Source organism: Clupea harengus, chromosome 19 (genome assembly GCF_900700415.2).
Source record: "Clupea harengus chromosome 19, Ch_v2.0.2, whole genome shotgun sequence".
Taxonomy (NCBI): domain Eukaryota; kingdom Metazoa; phylum Chordata; class Actinopteri; order Clupeiformes; family Clupeidae; genus Clupea; species Clupea harengus.
The window spans coordinates 16,204,059-16,219,986 of NC_045170.1; the positions used below are offsets into that span (position 1 = coordinate 16,204,059).

Below are 15,928 nucleotides of genomic sequence, written 5' to 3' on the forward strand. Positions count from 1 at the left end.
TACTGTATAATAAGACTTCCTAAATGAAAACCTTGAAATGTCATTGACTTACCCAATACTTCCGAGTCCCATCATGGGTTGCCACCTCTCCCCAGCTGTAAAGGAAATACAGAAAAGAAAAAAAATCTTCATCAAAAGCATGCCAACGTAACGCTGACCTTATTTTGTTCTCCGAGATAAAAAAACAGGATACCTCTATAAATAAGGACACAAAAAAACACCCTACATGGATTCCATTGTCCCATCAATACCATGTTCTATATACCTAAAAACAACATGTCTTTTGGGAGAAGCCTCTCTGTCAGTACAAAAATATATCGCTATATTGGTGTGTATCTGTCACCCTTGAACATAAGGGGATGTGACTGACAAATGTCTTTCCGTTCCTGAAAAAAGAAATCACGCAGGAATGTCTGTACCTGAGAAACCCTTTGAGTGTGTGAGGAAGGAAGGAAGGAACGAAAGAACAGGGTGAAATACCGATGAGGTGGAGTCCCTCACTCCCACCCTCCTCTCTTCGGGAGCAAAACATCTTCAATCTGACAAACAGCATCCCGGCACAAACATGTGTTTGCAGGAGCACACTGACAGAGCGCCACACCACAGTGATGCCACGGAATTCCCCCAATGCCGCTTTCACCCTTTGCAGAACGAGAGAGGAAGGATACGATAGGAGGCAGGAAGTCCCCCTTCCCACACTCACACAAACACACACACACCTCCACCCATCTCCCTACCTTCACCAGGCAGAGACACCTCAGTAAGGTCAAGCGGAGTTGACTAGCCAAGAGGGGCCGTGGGTGGTTGTTGTTGTTGTTCTTGCAGTGGCCTGGCGTCTCTCTAAATCACCAAGCCTTGTTTTTTATGTCTGTCCTGGAGAATGTTCCATTCCCCCCCACCCCAAGGGCTTTTTGAAACTATATTTGTATCCCCTTCCAAATCTAAAGTCTAAAGCCATGTTCTAATCTAGGCCCCTATCCACCCTTCCCCTCAATCTATTTCCAAGCCTGTGGGAGGCACTGTTCCTTGTGGGGGAACCATCCTGTTCTTGAACGTGAGAGCGGAATGCTTCGGTCTCTTTCTCTGGCCAAACTCCGCAGCCATCCAACCACACTTTGCCATCTCTCAACAGCTATTTCACCCCCTTTCTAAACAGCCCAACTCTTTCTTGAAACCCAGGCAGTGTGTCATCAAGGTCCAGGCCCAGGCATTAATAAATCACAAATATAGACAATCCTGGCCAGTAGATAACTGATCACTGACCAGTGCTGATGGAGTTCAGCACTCTCTGTAGCCAATGGGTGTGCGGTGGAAGAGTCAGGCCTAGGGTGTCCTCATTTGTTTCATCACCCCATGTTTTGGTCTCGTCTCCACCCCTGTCTGACCTGCACCTGTCCTGTGAACAATCACAGACATACCACAGCCCCCAGACCTCTCCTGACCTCTTTCTTTTGGGGGGTGGGGGGGGGGGGCGGTGATAGGCTGGGGGTTGGGGGGGGGGGGGGGGCGGTGATAGGCTGCTGTTGGTGGGGGGAGGTGGAGGGGACCGTTATCCTTCCCTGTCCGGTACAGTTTGGGATCATCCTGTCAGACAATGGCGTTTCCAGCAGAGTGGGCACCAATGCGCTTTCCACAAACTTTCCCAGGCCCTGGGCTTAGCCCTACGCAGCGCGGTGGGATTTGCAGCCGTGCAAACAGCCACGCTGCCACCCGCCTCTCTCCAAATCCACCCTCTCGACCCTCCACTGATGCACAACATCTCTCCCCCCCCCCCCCCCCCCTCCTCCCACACTCAGTGCCTCCTGTCCACGGCCCACAGCAGCCAAAAGAACCGCACCGTCAGCGAGCGGCCAGGGTAGAAGAAAAGATCGCATCACCACAGTCCACCCCACCTCAACACACACACACACACACACACACACACACACATCATCCACTGTGAAGCGCATCATCATTAGCACGCACGCACAAACACACACCCCGCCCTCCACATCAGACCAACCGAGTGCCAAACCATTGGCACAGGCCGAGGCCATAAGCTCACGTCTGCAAACAGTCCACAAGTTCAAACAGCGTCCAATTATCCAATTAGGGTTACGAAAGCCAAATCCTACCCAGCCTTACACAACGGCATCACACCACAAGGGAACAGCTCTCTAAACAGTGACTTATATCCATGCCTTGAGTAGCTTGGTACTGGTATGCAATATAAAAATGATGTTGACTCGCGGCCCCATGAAAGAAAGGAAGACAGTGCATTTCTCTTCAACCCACATAATTGCGTACACCTTTGCACATACAAATCCCCGCCTTTACTTCACCGGCACACTCATTTGGCTACTCTAACTGCCACCAAGCCAGGTAAACAAAGGATGCAGGTGTGTCCCAGCCGCAAGTTTGAAATGAGATATTTTTGCGTCATCTAGATTGACATTGTTTCATGTTGTTTTGACATAGTACATGTACGTAGTTATAATGCCCGTGAAAGCAACGTTCATGCATACAAGTATACATGCATACTTGTTGCATACAAGTGACGCCAAACTTCTGAGCAGTCTATGGCTGGCTGCCTATTACTAAATTACATGTCTCAAGACAGACCCGCTCCTCTGCTCTCTCCATCTCCCACCCGGCCATTATGAAGGAGCCACCTGGACCGTCTGCATGCAGTCAGGAAGGTATTTGTTTGCCAGGGAGGAACTATGGCTCTCTTTAGCCTAATTGGAAGGCACTGTGGCCTTTCACTGGGGCACTTTCACTCTTCTCCACCTTTATCATGTCTCTCTCTCTCTTTCTTTTTCTTTTCTCTCTTTTTTCTCTACCTTTGTTCCACTCTGTCTTTCTTTCCATCTCTCTCTCCCGCTCTCTCTCTCTATCTCTGACTCTCTCTGGTGATGGCTGGTGCAAGAATTACTGATATGGAATGTATTGATTTAATATTGATGTATTAAAGTGTTTTAGTACAAAGTTTCCCTCTCTCTCTTTCTCTCTGTCTCTGTGTGTGTCTCTCTCTCTCTCTGTCTCTGTCTCTGTCTGTTTTTCTCTCTGTCTAAGTTCTGGTTATGAGACAGAGTGCAATACTGATGACCTGATGAAGCAGGCACTGAGTGAGGCTGCAGTGCTCAGACAGGTAAGTTGGGGGGCAGGGGTGTGTGTGTGTGTGTGTGTGTGTGTGTGTGTGTGTGTGTGTGTGTGTGTGTGTGTGTGTGTGTGTGTGTGTGTGTGTGTGTGTGTGTGTGTGTGTGTGTGTGTGTGTGTGTGTGTGTGTGTGTGTGTGTGTGTGTGTCTGTAACAAGAGAGGTGAAGGGATCCAGGTGTAGTGTCTGCCCGCATTTTTGTGCAGACCATGGAGACAAAGAGCACGTCTGGGACACGAAGGCCTGGAGCGGTGGTATGTCTCTTTGGAGTCTAAACAGAGTACTAAAGGCTTTTACCCTTACCTGTGTCAAAAACATAGCCATGAGCGCCAATACATATAGTGTTTAGATGGCTTAAGTTGTGTTTTTTTCCTTCAGTTAAAAATGGAAATATAGTTGTTTTGAATGATGTAAAAAAAAAGAATCCTGTGTGAGTTCCTGTGCCTCACCAGGGTTCTTACTTTGTTTTGACTGCTGAACTCGTTAATATGGTTATTTAAAATAGTTAGAAAAAATCCAAAATTGTTGCAAACAAAAATCTACATGTAAATGTAAATGTAAATATGGTTATTTTAAATTGTTAAAAAAAATCCCAAATTGTTGCAAACAAAAATCTACAGGTACCAGCCCCCCCCCCAACTTGGAATTTAATTAAAACGAAAATCCACAAGTGCCTGAGGTACTCACCCTGTGATCCTGACTGAATGTGTGCCATGCTTTTGATAGTGAGGGAGCTTCTGGTAGTTCACATCTGTGTGCCGATAGATCCCGCTCTTGTAAACAAAGAAATCCTCATGGACTTCCAGGATGGCTGGACAAGGAAGCCAAGTGAACAAACAGGTAAATTAAAAACAAGTCGTCTTGTTCATTGTTCGTAAAAATTTACAAAATAACCCAAACTAATTAACAAACAAGTAATCACACATCTATCACAATAAAAAAAAATCTACAGACACCATTGCTTCCCCTTTAGGGATTTTCAGTGTTTGTGTAGTGCAGCCTGACTAGTCATGATAGGGTTCTTTTGTCCTCGTGGACAACCCCGATGAAAGTGCATTTAGAGTACTGATTAAACAATACAGAGAGAACAATAGAGCATTGAGCTGGGCGTATTTTGGCTGGGTAACTCTGTTCATTTGAGGCTCACAATGTCAACACTTCCCTCATTACTTCTTCATGAGGCCAACAGCAACAGCACCTAGTGCACATCCAGTGATACAGAGGTCCAGGTAGACCCCTATGAAAGCACTACTGGTGTTTGAGGCCAATTCTAAAGAACAGTTACATAATAGTATATAAGCCCACCCTATTGGATCAAAGAAGGGTTTTGGCTGGAGGCATTCTGGGGCCCATTTTGATCTCTTCTGCAGCGATTGTTTTCAGGAGTTCAGCGGAGCTGTGCTCTGTTTGACTTTCAAGGCTTGGAAGCAAAGTCCGGAAGGTGCCTGACATCGTATTGTGAGAACTACCTGTACCCTCTCCTCAAAGTCCAGTTGAGTGTGCCAAGATTACTTTCCATGGCAAAACTAAATATGTGTATATATAGTTACATACACGTCTTGAGAGATCGGCACAGAGATAATGCGCTCTCTCTCTCTCTCTCTCGTGTGGCATCTACAGAGGTCAGGGCAGGAGGTGGACATCAGCGCTTTGGAGAATTTCCTGACTTCCCATGAATCATCACCAGGATGGAATGCGGCTTGTTCCATGTCAGGAAAGAGATGATTGGGTTTAGAGTTCAGCTCATCTCCAGCGGCGACAGCACAAGGGTCATCAGGGGGAAAGGAGCAAGTCACAAGTTCATCAAGGTGATGCACTTCAGTTTTCTGCTCTTCAGGGGGAATGCCTAGGAGCTTTCACATGTTTTGTCTCAAAGTGAAGCAAAGCCTTTTGTCTGATTATTGTCTCTGACTGAGTTGACCTCTCCCTTAAAAGGTGTGATGCTCTAAGATTTTACAACTTACATGAACCGTTATAATTGTAAGGGATCATGTATAGTCCACCGGCGGTATAAGAAAATAAATCCTGACAGAATGAACAGGGGAACCACTTTTTTCAGGTGTTGGGTTGCAACCTATTACTTCCTGACTTCACAGGACGTTACAATGAATTCACGTTACATTAATTGAACAGACTACTTGTGGAATGATATGAAAGATGTGAATTTGAATTATTTCTTTGCAGCGTCTATTATAAAGAAACATTAGTCCCCGAACGTTGGGTTGGTCTATGCTAATTAATGGAACTTTTTGCAACATTCTGAGGAGCCGTATAATAAACCTGAATATCAAACATTGCTGTCTTGTTCATGCTTTCTCTGTAATAATTGCTCCCTCTCAAACTAATCTGAGCACACACACACACAAACACACACATACACACACACACACACACACACACACACACACTCACACACAAATACACGCGCTTGATTTACCTTGTACTGGCCCATTGTCCATAATCTCCTTCATGATCTCTTTCTCCTGTGGAGATGAGAAGTAAGCAAAAATAAGAAGTGAGTGACGAACTACGACTATAACAGATTATCAAACTAACAATTAGGATTAAACGGTTGTGTAATGGACCTCCGCAGATTGACTAATAGCATTTGATGACTGACTCCACTGATTGCAGTGTTGCAATGTTCAAGGTAGAATGATTTACGTGTCTTGGCATTGTCTCTCTGTATGTGATATCTCCATGGAATTTCCTGGAAAGCCTGAGGCCACTAAAGTTAAAATTATAATTGTGAACCCCCTGGTGATTTTCAGTTTATCATGCCACTTTAGTCTCTTGGCTTTTTTGCAGAGTTGGTTGCGATCCAGACTCCATGAGGGTCGAATGTCTTTCAGCTTTGCCGAGTCTCCCCCAGGCTACAGTAAGCAGCCTGGGAAATGCTGTTTGGGTGGAGGTAATGCTGAGGGATAGTCTGGAACATGCGGGCCAAACATGACACAGATCTCCACTATCCTGTGTTTGTTTGCTATTATCTCATATGGGATATACACCCTTCATGAGGAAATCAACTGTTATCCGAAACTGTAAACAAGCCGTGTTGTTGTACAATCAGAGGGTCTCTAAAGGCCTTGCACAGGACAAACAAGGACTCGTGCGCTGGATTATAAGCCCCTCATTATATAACCATAAGAAGTTGGTTTTTTTTAGCGTGAGAGAATTGTCTGGACCAGCGAGCTTAAGCAGTCACGAGATTCTAGAGGTTTGAACATCCCGGTTCAGAAGGCGAGATGCCCTTGCCAGTCTTTCCAGACAACCACCTGTCTTTGGGTGGAAGTAATTTTTGACTAACTATGGATAACTATTTTTGAGCTAATCTGCAGGATTTACGGATGAAATCTTTTAAAACGTACTTGAACCTGCCACAATTCTTTCCAGACAAACCTGCACAGTGACTAAAACACCGTATCTGTAAAGATGCAGGCACATTGAAAAATGGGAGTCTTACGTTGGTGGACAGCCTGTATGGAGGAGTGGACTGGAAGATGTCGTTGTTGTAGGTGTGGGTGTTGGGGCAGCGGGCGGTGGCCTGCCTCTTCCCCCGGCCCACCGACCGGCTGTGCATCATGCAGTGGGCTCTCTCTGCTGGGGCGTCCTGTGGGGGGGAGAAGGGGTAGCACTCCTCCGTCACCACCCTGAGAGAGAGAGAGAGAGAGAGAGAGAGAGAGAGAGAATTATAGGATGACTAGCAGTATATAAAGAGATAACAAGAGCTTTATGAACTCTTCCCTCACACTTCATAAGCTCTTAAAAAACACCCATCTCTCAACCTCATCACTCAACATTCAAGTACCTCCATGACCTTCTGTTGTGAGGTCCTGCTTGTTTATGATTCATTTTTTTTAAACAGGTCTGCAAAATGAGAGGCTGGCGTAAAAAGGCAACGAGACAGAATCTTCCTACCCTCTGCGGCGCAGGTACCACCAGGCCCCGTCGATCCGGCCTCCGGCACAGCCGCCCTGGTTTCGCGTGTCGCAGGAAATGAGGTTCTGCGGCGACAGCTGGGGAGTCATGTGACCCATAGACTGAATGGCGATGCGGTCAGACGCCACGGCTGGGGGGACAAAGGTCAAAGTTTTATTTTATTTCGGCCATTAAAGGAGTGAAGAGAGGAGGATGATGGGAGAAAGGAGTGCCCTCCGCCTCACCGGCTGTGGAGAAGGCCCAGGACGCGGCACAGTTCCCTTGGTCCAGAGGCTCGTGGATCTTCCCTGGCCATTGTTCTGCAGCGTTGAAGTAGCGTGGCAAAGGCTTGCTGTCATCCATGTTCATCTGCAGGTCAAAATCAAATAAGTTGTCATCACAGTGACAGCATGAAGCTGAATTGCCTCCATAACAGCTTTGTGTCATTTACTGTGATTGAAACACTGTGCGGGCAATTCATCTCATCATTTGAAGGGAACCCTTAATTCGTGGTGAGGTTGCCTCATGTAGCTGTTTAATTCAGCAAATGGTATGAGGCTTGAAATTATTCCAGTTGAGAAGGCAGAAAAAATGTGGTGTTAAGGCCAATTCACTGCGAGCTGTCTACACAGACTTCATTGAACAATTCCACAGGGCCTAGGAAATATAATCCCACTGAAAAGATGAGTTTAACCCGTCACTTTGAGATCCCAGCTGTCAGACAGTACAGTGCCCAACCGGATAGCAAACACATGCGTCATCAAGCAAAGCAGAATCTACGTTGTCTCCTCCTCCTCCTCCTCCTCCTCCTCCTCGTCAATTTTCCATCACACATCGCAGCAACTAATGAAGTGGGCTCTGGACGCTTCTTGAATGTTAGACATGTCTGAGGTGCTCTGGAGTGTTTCAGCCAGTCTACGCTCTTTTGCCCAAGACTGGGCCAGAAAAAGAATGTGCCCTACACCTTAGGAGGCAGGAGAAGAGAGAATCTCTCTCTCTCTATCTATCTATCTCTCTCTCTTTCTCTCTCCCCCAAGCGTCTCAGGCCTCTGTGAAACTCTCACTATGGCTGAATAGCACAGCTGCCTGCGTGGGTCCTCTAACATTCCAGCCATTAATCTCCCCCTCCGTGAGCTGGCCGAGACGGGGCCACCTGATAGAGAGCGCAGGAATGCAGCCATGCCACGCGCTGACTGGCCCGTGCACTGCTGCTGATGGTGGACGTGGCGCTTTTGGCTGGCTAGTGCGGTCCAAAGTCCCCCCACCGCCCACCGTCGAGCCATACCCCAGAGCAGCGTCTCAACAGGTGTGTGTGTGTGTGTGTGTGTGTGTGTGTGTGTGTGTGTGTGTGTGTGTGAGAGAGAGAGTACAGTACCAGCCTTTAGACTACAGCAGTTCACTCAATATTTATTTCTTTGCACACCAGTGGTGTATGTTGACTGAGCCAATGAACAAGAAGAAAAATAGAGATAAAGAAAGAACAACAGAGAGGAAGAAAAAAGAGAAAAAAAGAAAGATTTATGAATGGAGTCTGGTGCAGTTCTCTGACTCCAGAGGCAGGTAGCGACCTGCCGGAGGATGCGGGAGTGAGGAGATTGTGGCGGGGCTGTGGGAGGCCTTATCTGGAAGGCGCTTCCATTCATCTATCTGGAACCTTCCACAACGCTTTGATTCACACCTTATATAATCCATCAGGGTATAGGAGCATGAGACTGAAAGCCTCACTGGCTTTGATGAAAACAGACAAGAATCAGACAACGAGAGACAGGATGGTATATCACACCACATAAGCCACGGGATGGGTCTGACGTAAGCGCACACAAGCCCGGACAGCTAATGTAGCATGTCTGCCCATGACCCGGGAGAGGAGCAAGAGAAGGGGAAAAAAAATGTAAATCAAAGGCACACTTTCACAGAGCGCGGTTCATTGGGTGTGAAACTCTTTGAAAGAGAACTGCCCTTCGGCTGGTAGTAAGACGGTCTATCTGTCTATCAGGGGTTACTTACATAACAGGATACAAACTTTTGACCACTACTGGACCACAGGTGCCGGGAAAAACTACTTCAAACTGAAAAAAAGAAAGGATGTCTGTTCTCACAGCTAGTATCTAATTGTAGCAGGGAGAGAACACTGCAGTGTACAGCTGACGTGTTCAAACTTTAGGTAGCAAAGCATTATGGGAAACACCAACAGAATTTGTATCCATACGTTGTGCTTCTCGAAACGTCTTTCCTCTCTATCCTTTAAAGAATCTCATGTCTGCATAGTCAGGCCACCCTTGAGTCACTGTTGCATGAAGATGGTGAACTGATTTCTCAGGAGCCTAGTTGTGGACGCTGGACTGATGCACAGACTCACCTGCATCTCATTCATGCTCTTGACGGTGCGGGAGGGGGCTTGGGTGCCCAGTCGGTAGCGCAGGCCCTCGTCCAGAGACATGCCCCAGAACTTGGTGTAGTTGGCCGCCCTCCAGCTGAAAGAAAGAGGGAGAGAGAGACAGAGAGAAAGAGAGAGAGAGAGAGAGAGAGATAATGAAAGGCAGGATGTCAGTCTTAAGCTCTGAATTGAAGCTGCGGGGGGTCAGATTCAAGAGGGGTGCTTTGTTATGGTCATAAACATCCGAAGCGGATGCTGACGCGGCGGGCTGGCGGAACGCTACACCTCCCCGAAAAAAAAACTTGTGACACACAGGAACGTGGAGAGACAGAGAGAGAAAGAGGGGAAAGTGGAAAGAGAGAGAGAGAGAGAGAGAGAGAGCGAGAGAGCAACATGGCGTGACATCCGGCGCTGCACGGGAGGCCAGGGCTCGAGTCTCGAGTTAAAATATATATTTTTTTAAACTCACCCGTAACTTCCTCTGTTGACTGCCTGGATCATGTCATCCTCAATCAGGCAGGCGTGCTGCTCGCAATCCCAGAGGCCATTGCTGCCACACGTACTGCAGAGAAGAGAATAGGGGGGGGGGCACCGATCAGTGTCGATTAAAGACCTGGACCATGCGGCAAGTTATTTGAGGCCAAACCTGTTCTGTAGAGTGTGTAAAAATGTGTAAAAATTTGTAAAAATGTACGTTGAGTCTGTCAGAGCTAGAGAGCACGGAGGGGTAAGTGATGAGGGCAGACGTTGGAAATAAAGCCCAAGCAAAGAGACCAGGCTGATTGGAATTCCCCGGGGTGAGACTAAACAGCAGGAGGACAAAATGACTTGGCAGAAGAAGAGAAGAGAGAGAGAGAGAGAGAGCGAGAGAGAGAGAGAAAGAGAAAGAGAAGAGAGCGAGGGAGAGAGAGAAGAGAGAGAGAGAGAGAGAGAGAGAGTTAGAGGAAGCGCCAAAGACGTCATCCTTAAAAGGCTGCGGAGCGCAGAGAAATAACCATTTTTAGTCAGACGGAGAGAAGGGAGGTAACAGGCTCGAGCCAATGCTGGCAGAGGCGGGAGGGTGGCGGGGGGGTTGTTGGGGGGGGGGGGATGCACAACTGTTTGGGATGCAAAGGAAACATTCCTATCCCTATTGTCTCTGTGCTGAGTCACTGTTTACCAAAGCATGTGCCAAGTTATTATGGAAAGGGGTCGAAGTTCACGCTTGTCCAATGCTGGTCCATAAAGTATAGTTTCCTTAGCAGGTGATGACACAGAGAGAAGTAGTATGGGTAGAGAATAAACATATCGCTCACAAAAATAACAGATCAGGCTCTGCAGGGGCTGGGGTCCGGAGACGGTGAAAATTGCTCAGATTATGTCCGCAGCTCAGCTAAGGCCTGGTTATTTACTGCGGCAGCAAAGGCTGCTGTGATGGACGACCCCAAAAGCACTAGACACCCAAAATGCCTGCTTAGTCATGCCCTGACTCACAGATGTAGGAGCGCACAAATAACATTCCTCAAACGGCGGCCCTCCCTTCTCCTTCCTCCTTTCATTTTGATGGGAGCTGCGTACACTCGTGCGCACCCTCTCATCACTGCCCTCACATGTGGATACACACACACACACACACACACACACACACACCTATCCTCACTTACTCTCACACATGCAGTCACACACTCTGAAACACCGCAATGCAGACAAGAATGCATGCATGAACAGACATATTGTATACATATAAACAGACACTAACACACCCAGACACATACATACATACACACACACACACACTCATACTCATGAGTTTAGAAGTGTGGCAGGCAGCCTGCAGGGATGGCCAGAGGATTCTGATGAGAGGGAAAATAGACACCAACCCCTGACCTCTCTCCCTCCCACTGCAGCCGGTCCAGAACAGAAGTCGGGGTCACTGGAGTGTCTGTTCACACGGCAGTGCGAGGGATCTCACACTCGCGCTGTCCCACTCACTTACAGAGGAGACAGCAGGGGAGAGGTCCTCCCTGACAGGTCTGGGGTCAGGGCCAGAGCACAGGTCAGATTCCAAATCTCACTTTCAAAGATGATTTAGTAGGGAGAACTGGGAGAGCGGTCGCTAAGCTTGTAAGAAACACAAATATACATACTCATACACATAAATGCACACGCACACACACACACACACGCACACACACAGACACAGACACACACACACACACACACACACACACACACACACACACACACACACACAGACAAGCACATACACATACACCTGTCTGCAGAAATCCCCATGCCCTCATGTGGTGGATCTGTATGTGTGTGTGTGTGTGTGTGTGTGTGTGTGTGTGATAGAGAGAGAGAAACAGGAGATGGCTGTGTTATAGGTGTGTTTACACATCACAGTAATCTCTGCAGCTTGACAGCAGGAGGTGAGAGTCTCTGTGGTGGTGGGCTGAAATGGAATGCCACAAAGTCAAAAATGTGTGTGTGTTCCCATTTGTACAGCTGCTGTGTGTGTGTGTGTGTGTGTGTGTGTGTGTGTGTGTGTGTGTCCGTGTGTGTGCGCATATGTGTGTCGGTTGTACCTACACAGAGTTTGTGTGAGTGTGTGCATAAATATGATCTTACGTGTAACACACATGTGTGTGTGCGCGCACACGTGCGTGTGTGTGTGTGTGTGTGTGTGTGCGCACACACGTGTGTGTGTGTGTGTGTGTGTGTGTGTGTGTGTGTGTGGGGGGGGGTATACACACCCACAGAAAGCCTAACAGCCATGTGTGAGTGTAAAGTGCAGTGTAATCAAATCTGAGACAACCCAGCAGAGGATCCTGCAGGAGCCAGATTGTCTACTGGCACGAAGAGCCAACAACATACATACCACTGCATACCACTATGATGGGGCCCAACATGAGGCCCCCTAATGCCACTTTATGCATCCACAACTCCCACAGGCCACTGATCTCTGATCAGGGAACCTCTGTCCTGCAGGTGTCATGTTGGTCTGGTTGCCAGGGCAACAAGCCTTTTCCTCTCGAGCACCTACTGTGTTGTGTCAGGGTAACGTCCTGGTCAGATAAGACAGACATGGACCGTTCCATGTGATTGGAGATAGCTGTGGAATGAGGCAGGCGCCGATACGGAGACCGCCGCGATCTGGCCTGATAACTCACTGTGCTTGGAGATTATCATCTGCGACTACAAAAGGGATGCGGCTATCGCTGCAGCTCACTCACACTCAGACAGACAAACAAAAAGCGCAAATAGCAGGAAGCGTGCACAGAGTGCCCAGAGAGAGGCAGGGATAAGAGTGTGCAGACAGGCACTGGGACATAACATAAGTACATATACACACGTACATACATGGACACACACACACTCACACACTCTGAAACACTATCTCAGAGACGCACAAACCTACAGACAGACACATGTACACACGCACACATGTACACACAAGCAAACACCCTCATATCATGCTCTCTCTCACACACACACACACACACACTTTCACACTCACATGGCAGCTCCTAATCTTAATGGGAGATATGCTTCAGTGTTAGCACTCTGACAAGAGAAGGTGGTAATTCCCCTCCTCGTGTCACGAGAACCTCCAGACCCTTCCTTGGTTATGATCCAAAAAAACACTTTTTTGGTCAAAACCAGCAAATCTCTTCTCACAGTCCTCTAGCTGTCCATTCTGAGTGTGTGCACTCAAATAAACTCTGGTGTTCATACACAGTCCTAGCTCTGTGAATGGGAGTGGCTCAGCCCAAGCAATACACTACTCCAGCCAATCAACAACGTCGCTTCAGGAGCGCCTGAAGAGGACGTGTGTATTTGATTGGATGTTGAGTTCCAACATCAACACCAGGATCAAGGACAGAGAAGGCAACCCCAAACATGAGTAGCCATTACTGCACTGCGCTGCATTGCTGTTGCCCTGCTTTGCAGCAGTGTGATGGGAGGACCTGATGGGGGAAGCTAGTAATGAGTTGAGCGGCTTCTCTCTGGGGGAACTGAAGCTGTGCAGCCGGCCGGAAGAGATAAGGGCGGAGGAGGTGAGAGCTTGGCTCGGTCCTAAGGGTGGGGGGAACCAAGAAGAGAGGAGAAGGGGGGAGTGGGGAGGAGGGGGGAAGACATTGAGGGACGGAAACCTGCCTATCCTCCACGCCCCAAAGTGTTGGGCTGTTCTGTGTGTTTGTGAGTCAAACTAGCCAGTGCTGAATGTGAAGGCATGGAAAACAAATGCAACTGTGTTTACAAGTGTTTCAAATGAGTCTGTAAGTTTACAGTAATTTTTAATGTTTGTAGGTCTATGTGTGTTTTCTTGTCCTCTGCAAAGGCATCTGAGTATACATGCAGATATATATATATGTGTGTGTGTGTGTGTGTGTGTGTGTGTGTGTGTGTGTGTGTGTGTGTGTGTGTGTGTGTGTGTGTGTGTCAGCTATAATAGGAGAATAAAGAAACTGAATTAACTGAACTGAATTTGTTGGTCAGCTTTAATCTAAAAGTGAAAGTTGACTCCCAGTCCTAATCCCACCCTAAGCAGTGTTAAACTGCACAGGCCTCCAGTGGTCTATTTTTAAAACCATCAGGGGACTTTTGTTTGTTCAACTTTCACCGAAGCCTCCCTAAGGACACAGTAGCGAGCGACGGGGGGGCTTGTCCACTGAAGCCAGTCAGGCTCTTGTCACACTGATGACTGCGGGCCACTCCTAAGCAAACCGGAGCAAAGGTCATTGCTAAAAAATTGTGACATATCAGCTAAAGTGACAGGCCTATAAGAAGGCCGGATACGGAGTCTTTGAAAGGCTACAGCCCAGACGTTTCCTGAAACAATGAAGAGTGATTGGCTGTCTCTCTGCAGAAGTTGGAGACACACACTTAGGCCATCCTTACAGTTCGTACAGGAAGGCTACGAATTCCACTTTCACTCCCTCAACCAGACACACACACACATACACACACACACACACACACACACACACACCACCCCCTGACCTATAAAATGGCACCATTTTCCTGAGGACTAGTCAGTCAACTGCTGTAATAAATGTCTTGAGGGTGATAAGAACAGTCCAACTCTCACCCTTCTACTTTAATTATCTACACTTCTTATGATTTTACAACGGTCCAGAGGACTTGGCTTCAGTACAGAAGATCAAAGTGTAAGAACTCCTGAAAGGCACTATGGAGGAAATGTGGGGAAATCTGAATCTCTTCATTCTTGCTGCTTTCAAACAACCATTTCATTTAATTTTAACTTTAACTTTAATTTGCCAACTTAAAAAATGTCCGAGACCTCAGTACTAATAAGACATGTAGTAGACACCATCTGCAGCAGGGGGTGCATCCTTTTTAGTCTGCTAAAGTCCCTCAACTAAAGTTATACTGAGAATCTTGTGAAACCACGGCAACAGCACCCCATGGGAACTCCTCCAGCCTCAGTGAGACCCCTGGACCTCAAAGCTAATGCTGAAGACCGCTCAGCTGACCCATCAGGTGACCTGAGGCGTAAACGAAGGGTGAATTCCATCACAGAGACGGTGAAAGACGCAGCGACCACCGATCAAAACAGAAAAATGTACAGCATGACCGTTATCATAACTCTCGTCCGCTATAGGATTAGTGCGTTTCCCTGAGGATGGTGGTAATCCTCTTAGCAGGTTTATGTAAGGAGCTGGGAGTCTTCCCCTAACATAAACATGTTGTGTGTGTGTGTGTGTGTGTGTGTGTGTGTGTGTGTGTGTGTGTGTGTGTGTGTGTGTGTGTGTGTGTGTGTGTGTGTGTGTGTTTGGGGAAACGTGACGGATGAGACCTGGCCCTGTGTCTAAGCTGTCTTTGCCACCACTGGAGTAACACATGGTTGCAAAAGACAGTGCAGCACCAGTAGAGAGGAAGAGAGAGAGAGAGAGAATGAGAGAGAGGGGGGGGGGGGGGGGGTCTTTGAGGAATGTGGCTGAAATTAATTTCCATCCATGAGAGGTACCCCCCCATCACACACAAACACTCTCACTCTCTCATAATATCTTTCTCTAAAACACACACACACACATGCATGTAAGCACATACACATATATACTGTATATATTCATAAGCACACACATGCATATGCACCAGGTGCATACAGGGACTCTCTCTCTATCTCTCTCACACACACACACACACACACACAGCAACCTCATGGATGGTTTCAGGGGATAAACTGAACAATGCATGGTGGCCAACAAACCACAGCGGTGCCCCAGCGTCGCCATGGAGATACGGGCTCCACCGTACGCTCACAAAGGTCATGTTATTTTAAAGCAAAGCGGATATTGTCTGGAGAGACTCTGCGTACGTGAGTGAGTTTGCATGTGTGTGTGTGTTTGTGCGTGCATGTGTGTGTGTGTGTGTTTTGTTTGTGTGTGCACGTGCATGTGTGTTTTCTGACTCACCATAAATTGCAGTTCTCTTTGTAGGTAGCCCCGGAGTGGAATCTGTGTCCGTTTCGCTCGCAGACACCTGCAAT

The 15,928-nt window shown here is 47.6% G+C and overlaps 1 protein-coding gene across 1 annotated transcript in view; it reads right to left on the bottom strand.

Moving 5' to 3' along the window:
• Positions 1-15,928, bottom strand: part of tinagl1 (tubulointerstitial nephritis antigen-like 1) — a 28,603-nt gene that overhangs the window by 3,419 nt on the left and 9,256 nt on the right. The window contains exons 3-11 of the mRNA XM_012818337.3: positions 15,855-15,921; positions 9,902-9,994; positions 9,415-9,529; positions 7,301-7,424; positions 7,056-7,206; positions 6,601-6,787; positions 5,575-5,620; positions 3,825-3,948; positions 53-95 (exon numbers count right to left, since the gene is read on the bottom strand). Of these exons, the coding sequence (XP_012673791.1) occupies positions 53-95; positions 3,825-3,948; positions 5,575-5,620; positions 6,601-6,787; positions 7,056-7,206; positions 7,301-7,424; positions 9,415-9,529; positions 9,902-9,994; positions 15,855-15,921 (950 nt within the window). The remainder of the gene's footprint in view (positions 1-52; positions 96-3,824; positions 3,949-5,574; positions 5,621-6,600; positions 6,788-7,055; positions 7,207-7,300; positions 7,425-9,414; positions 9,530-9,901; positions 9,995-15,854; positions 15,922-15,928) is intronic.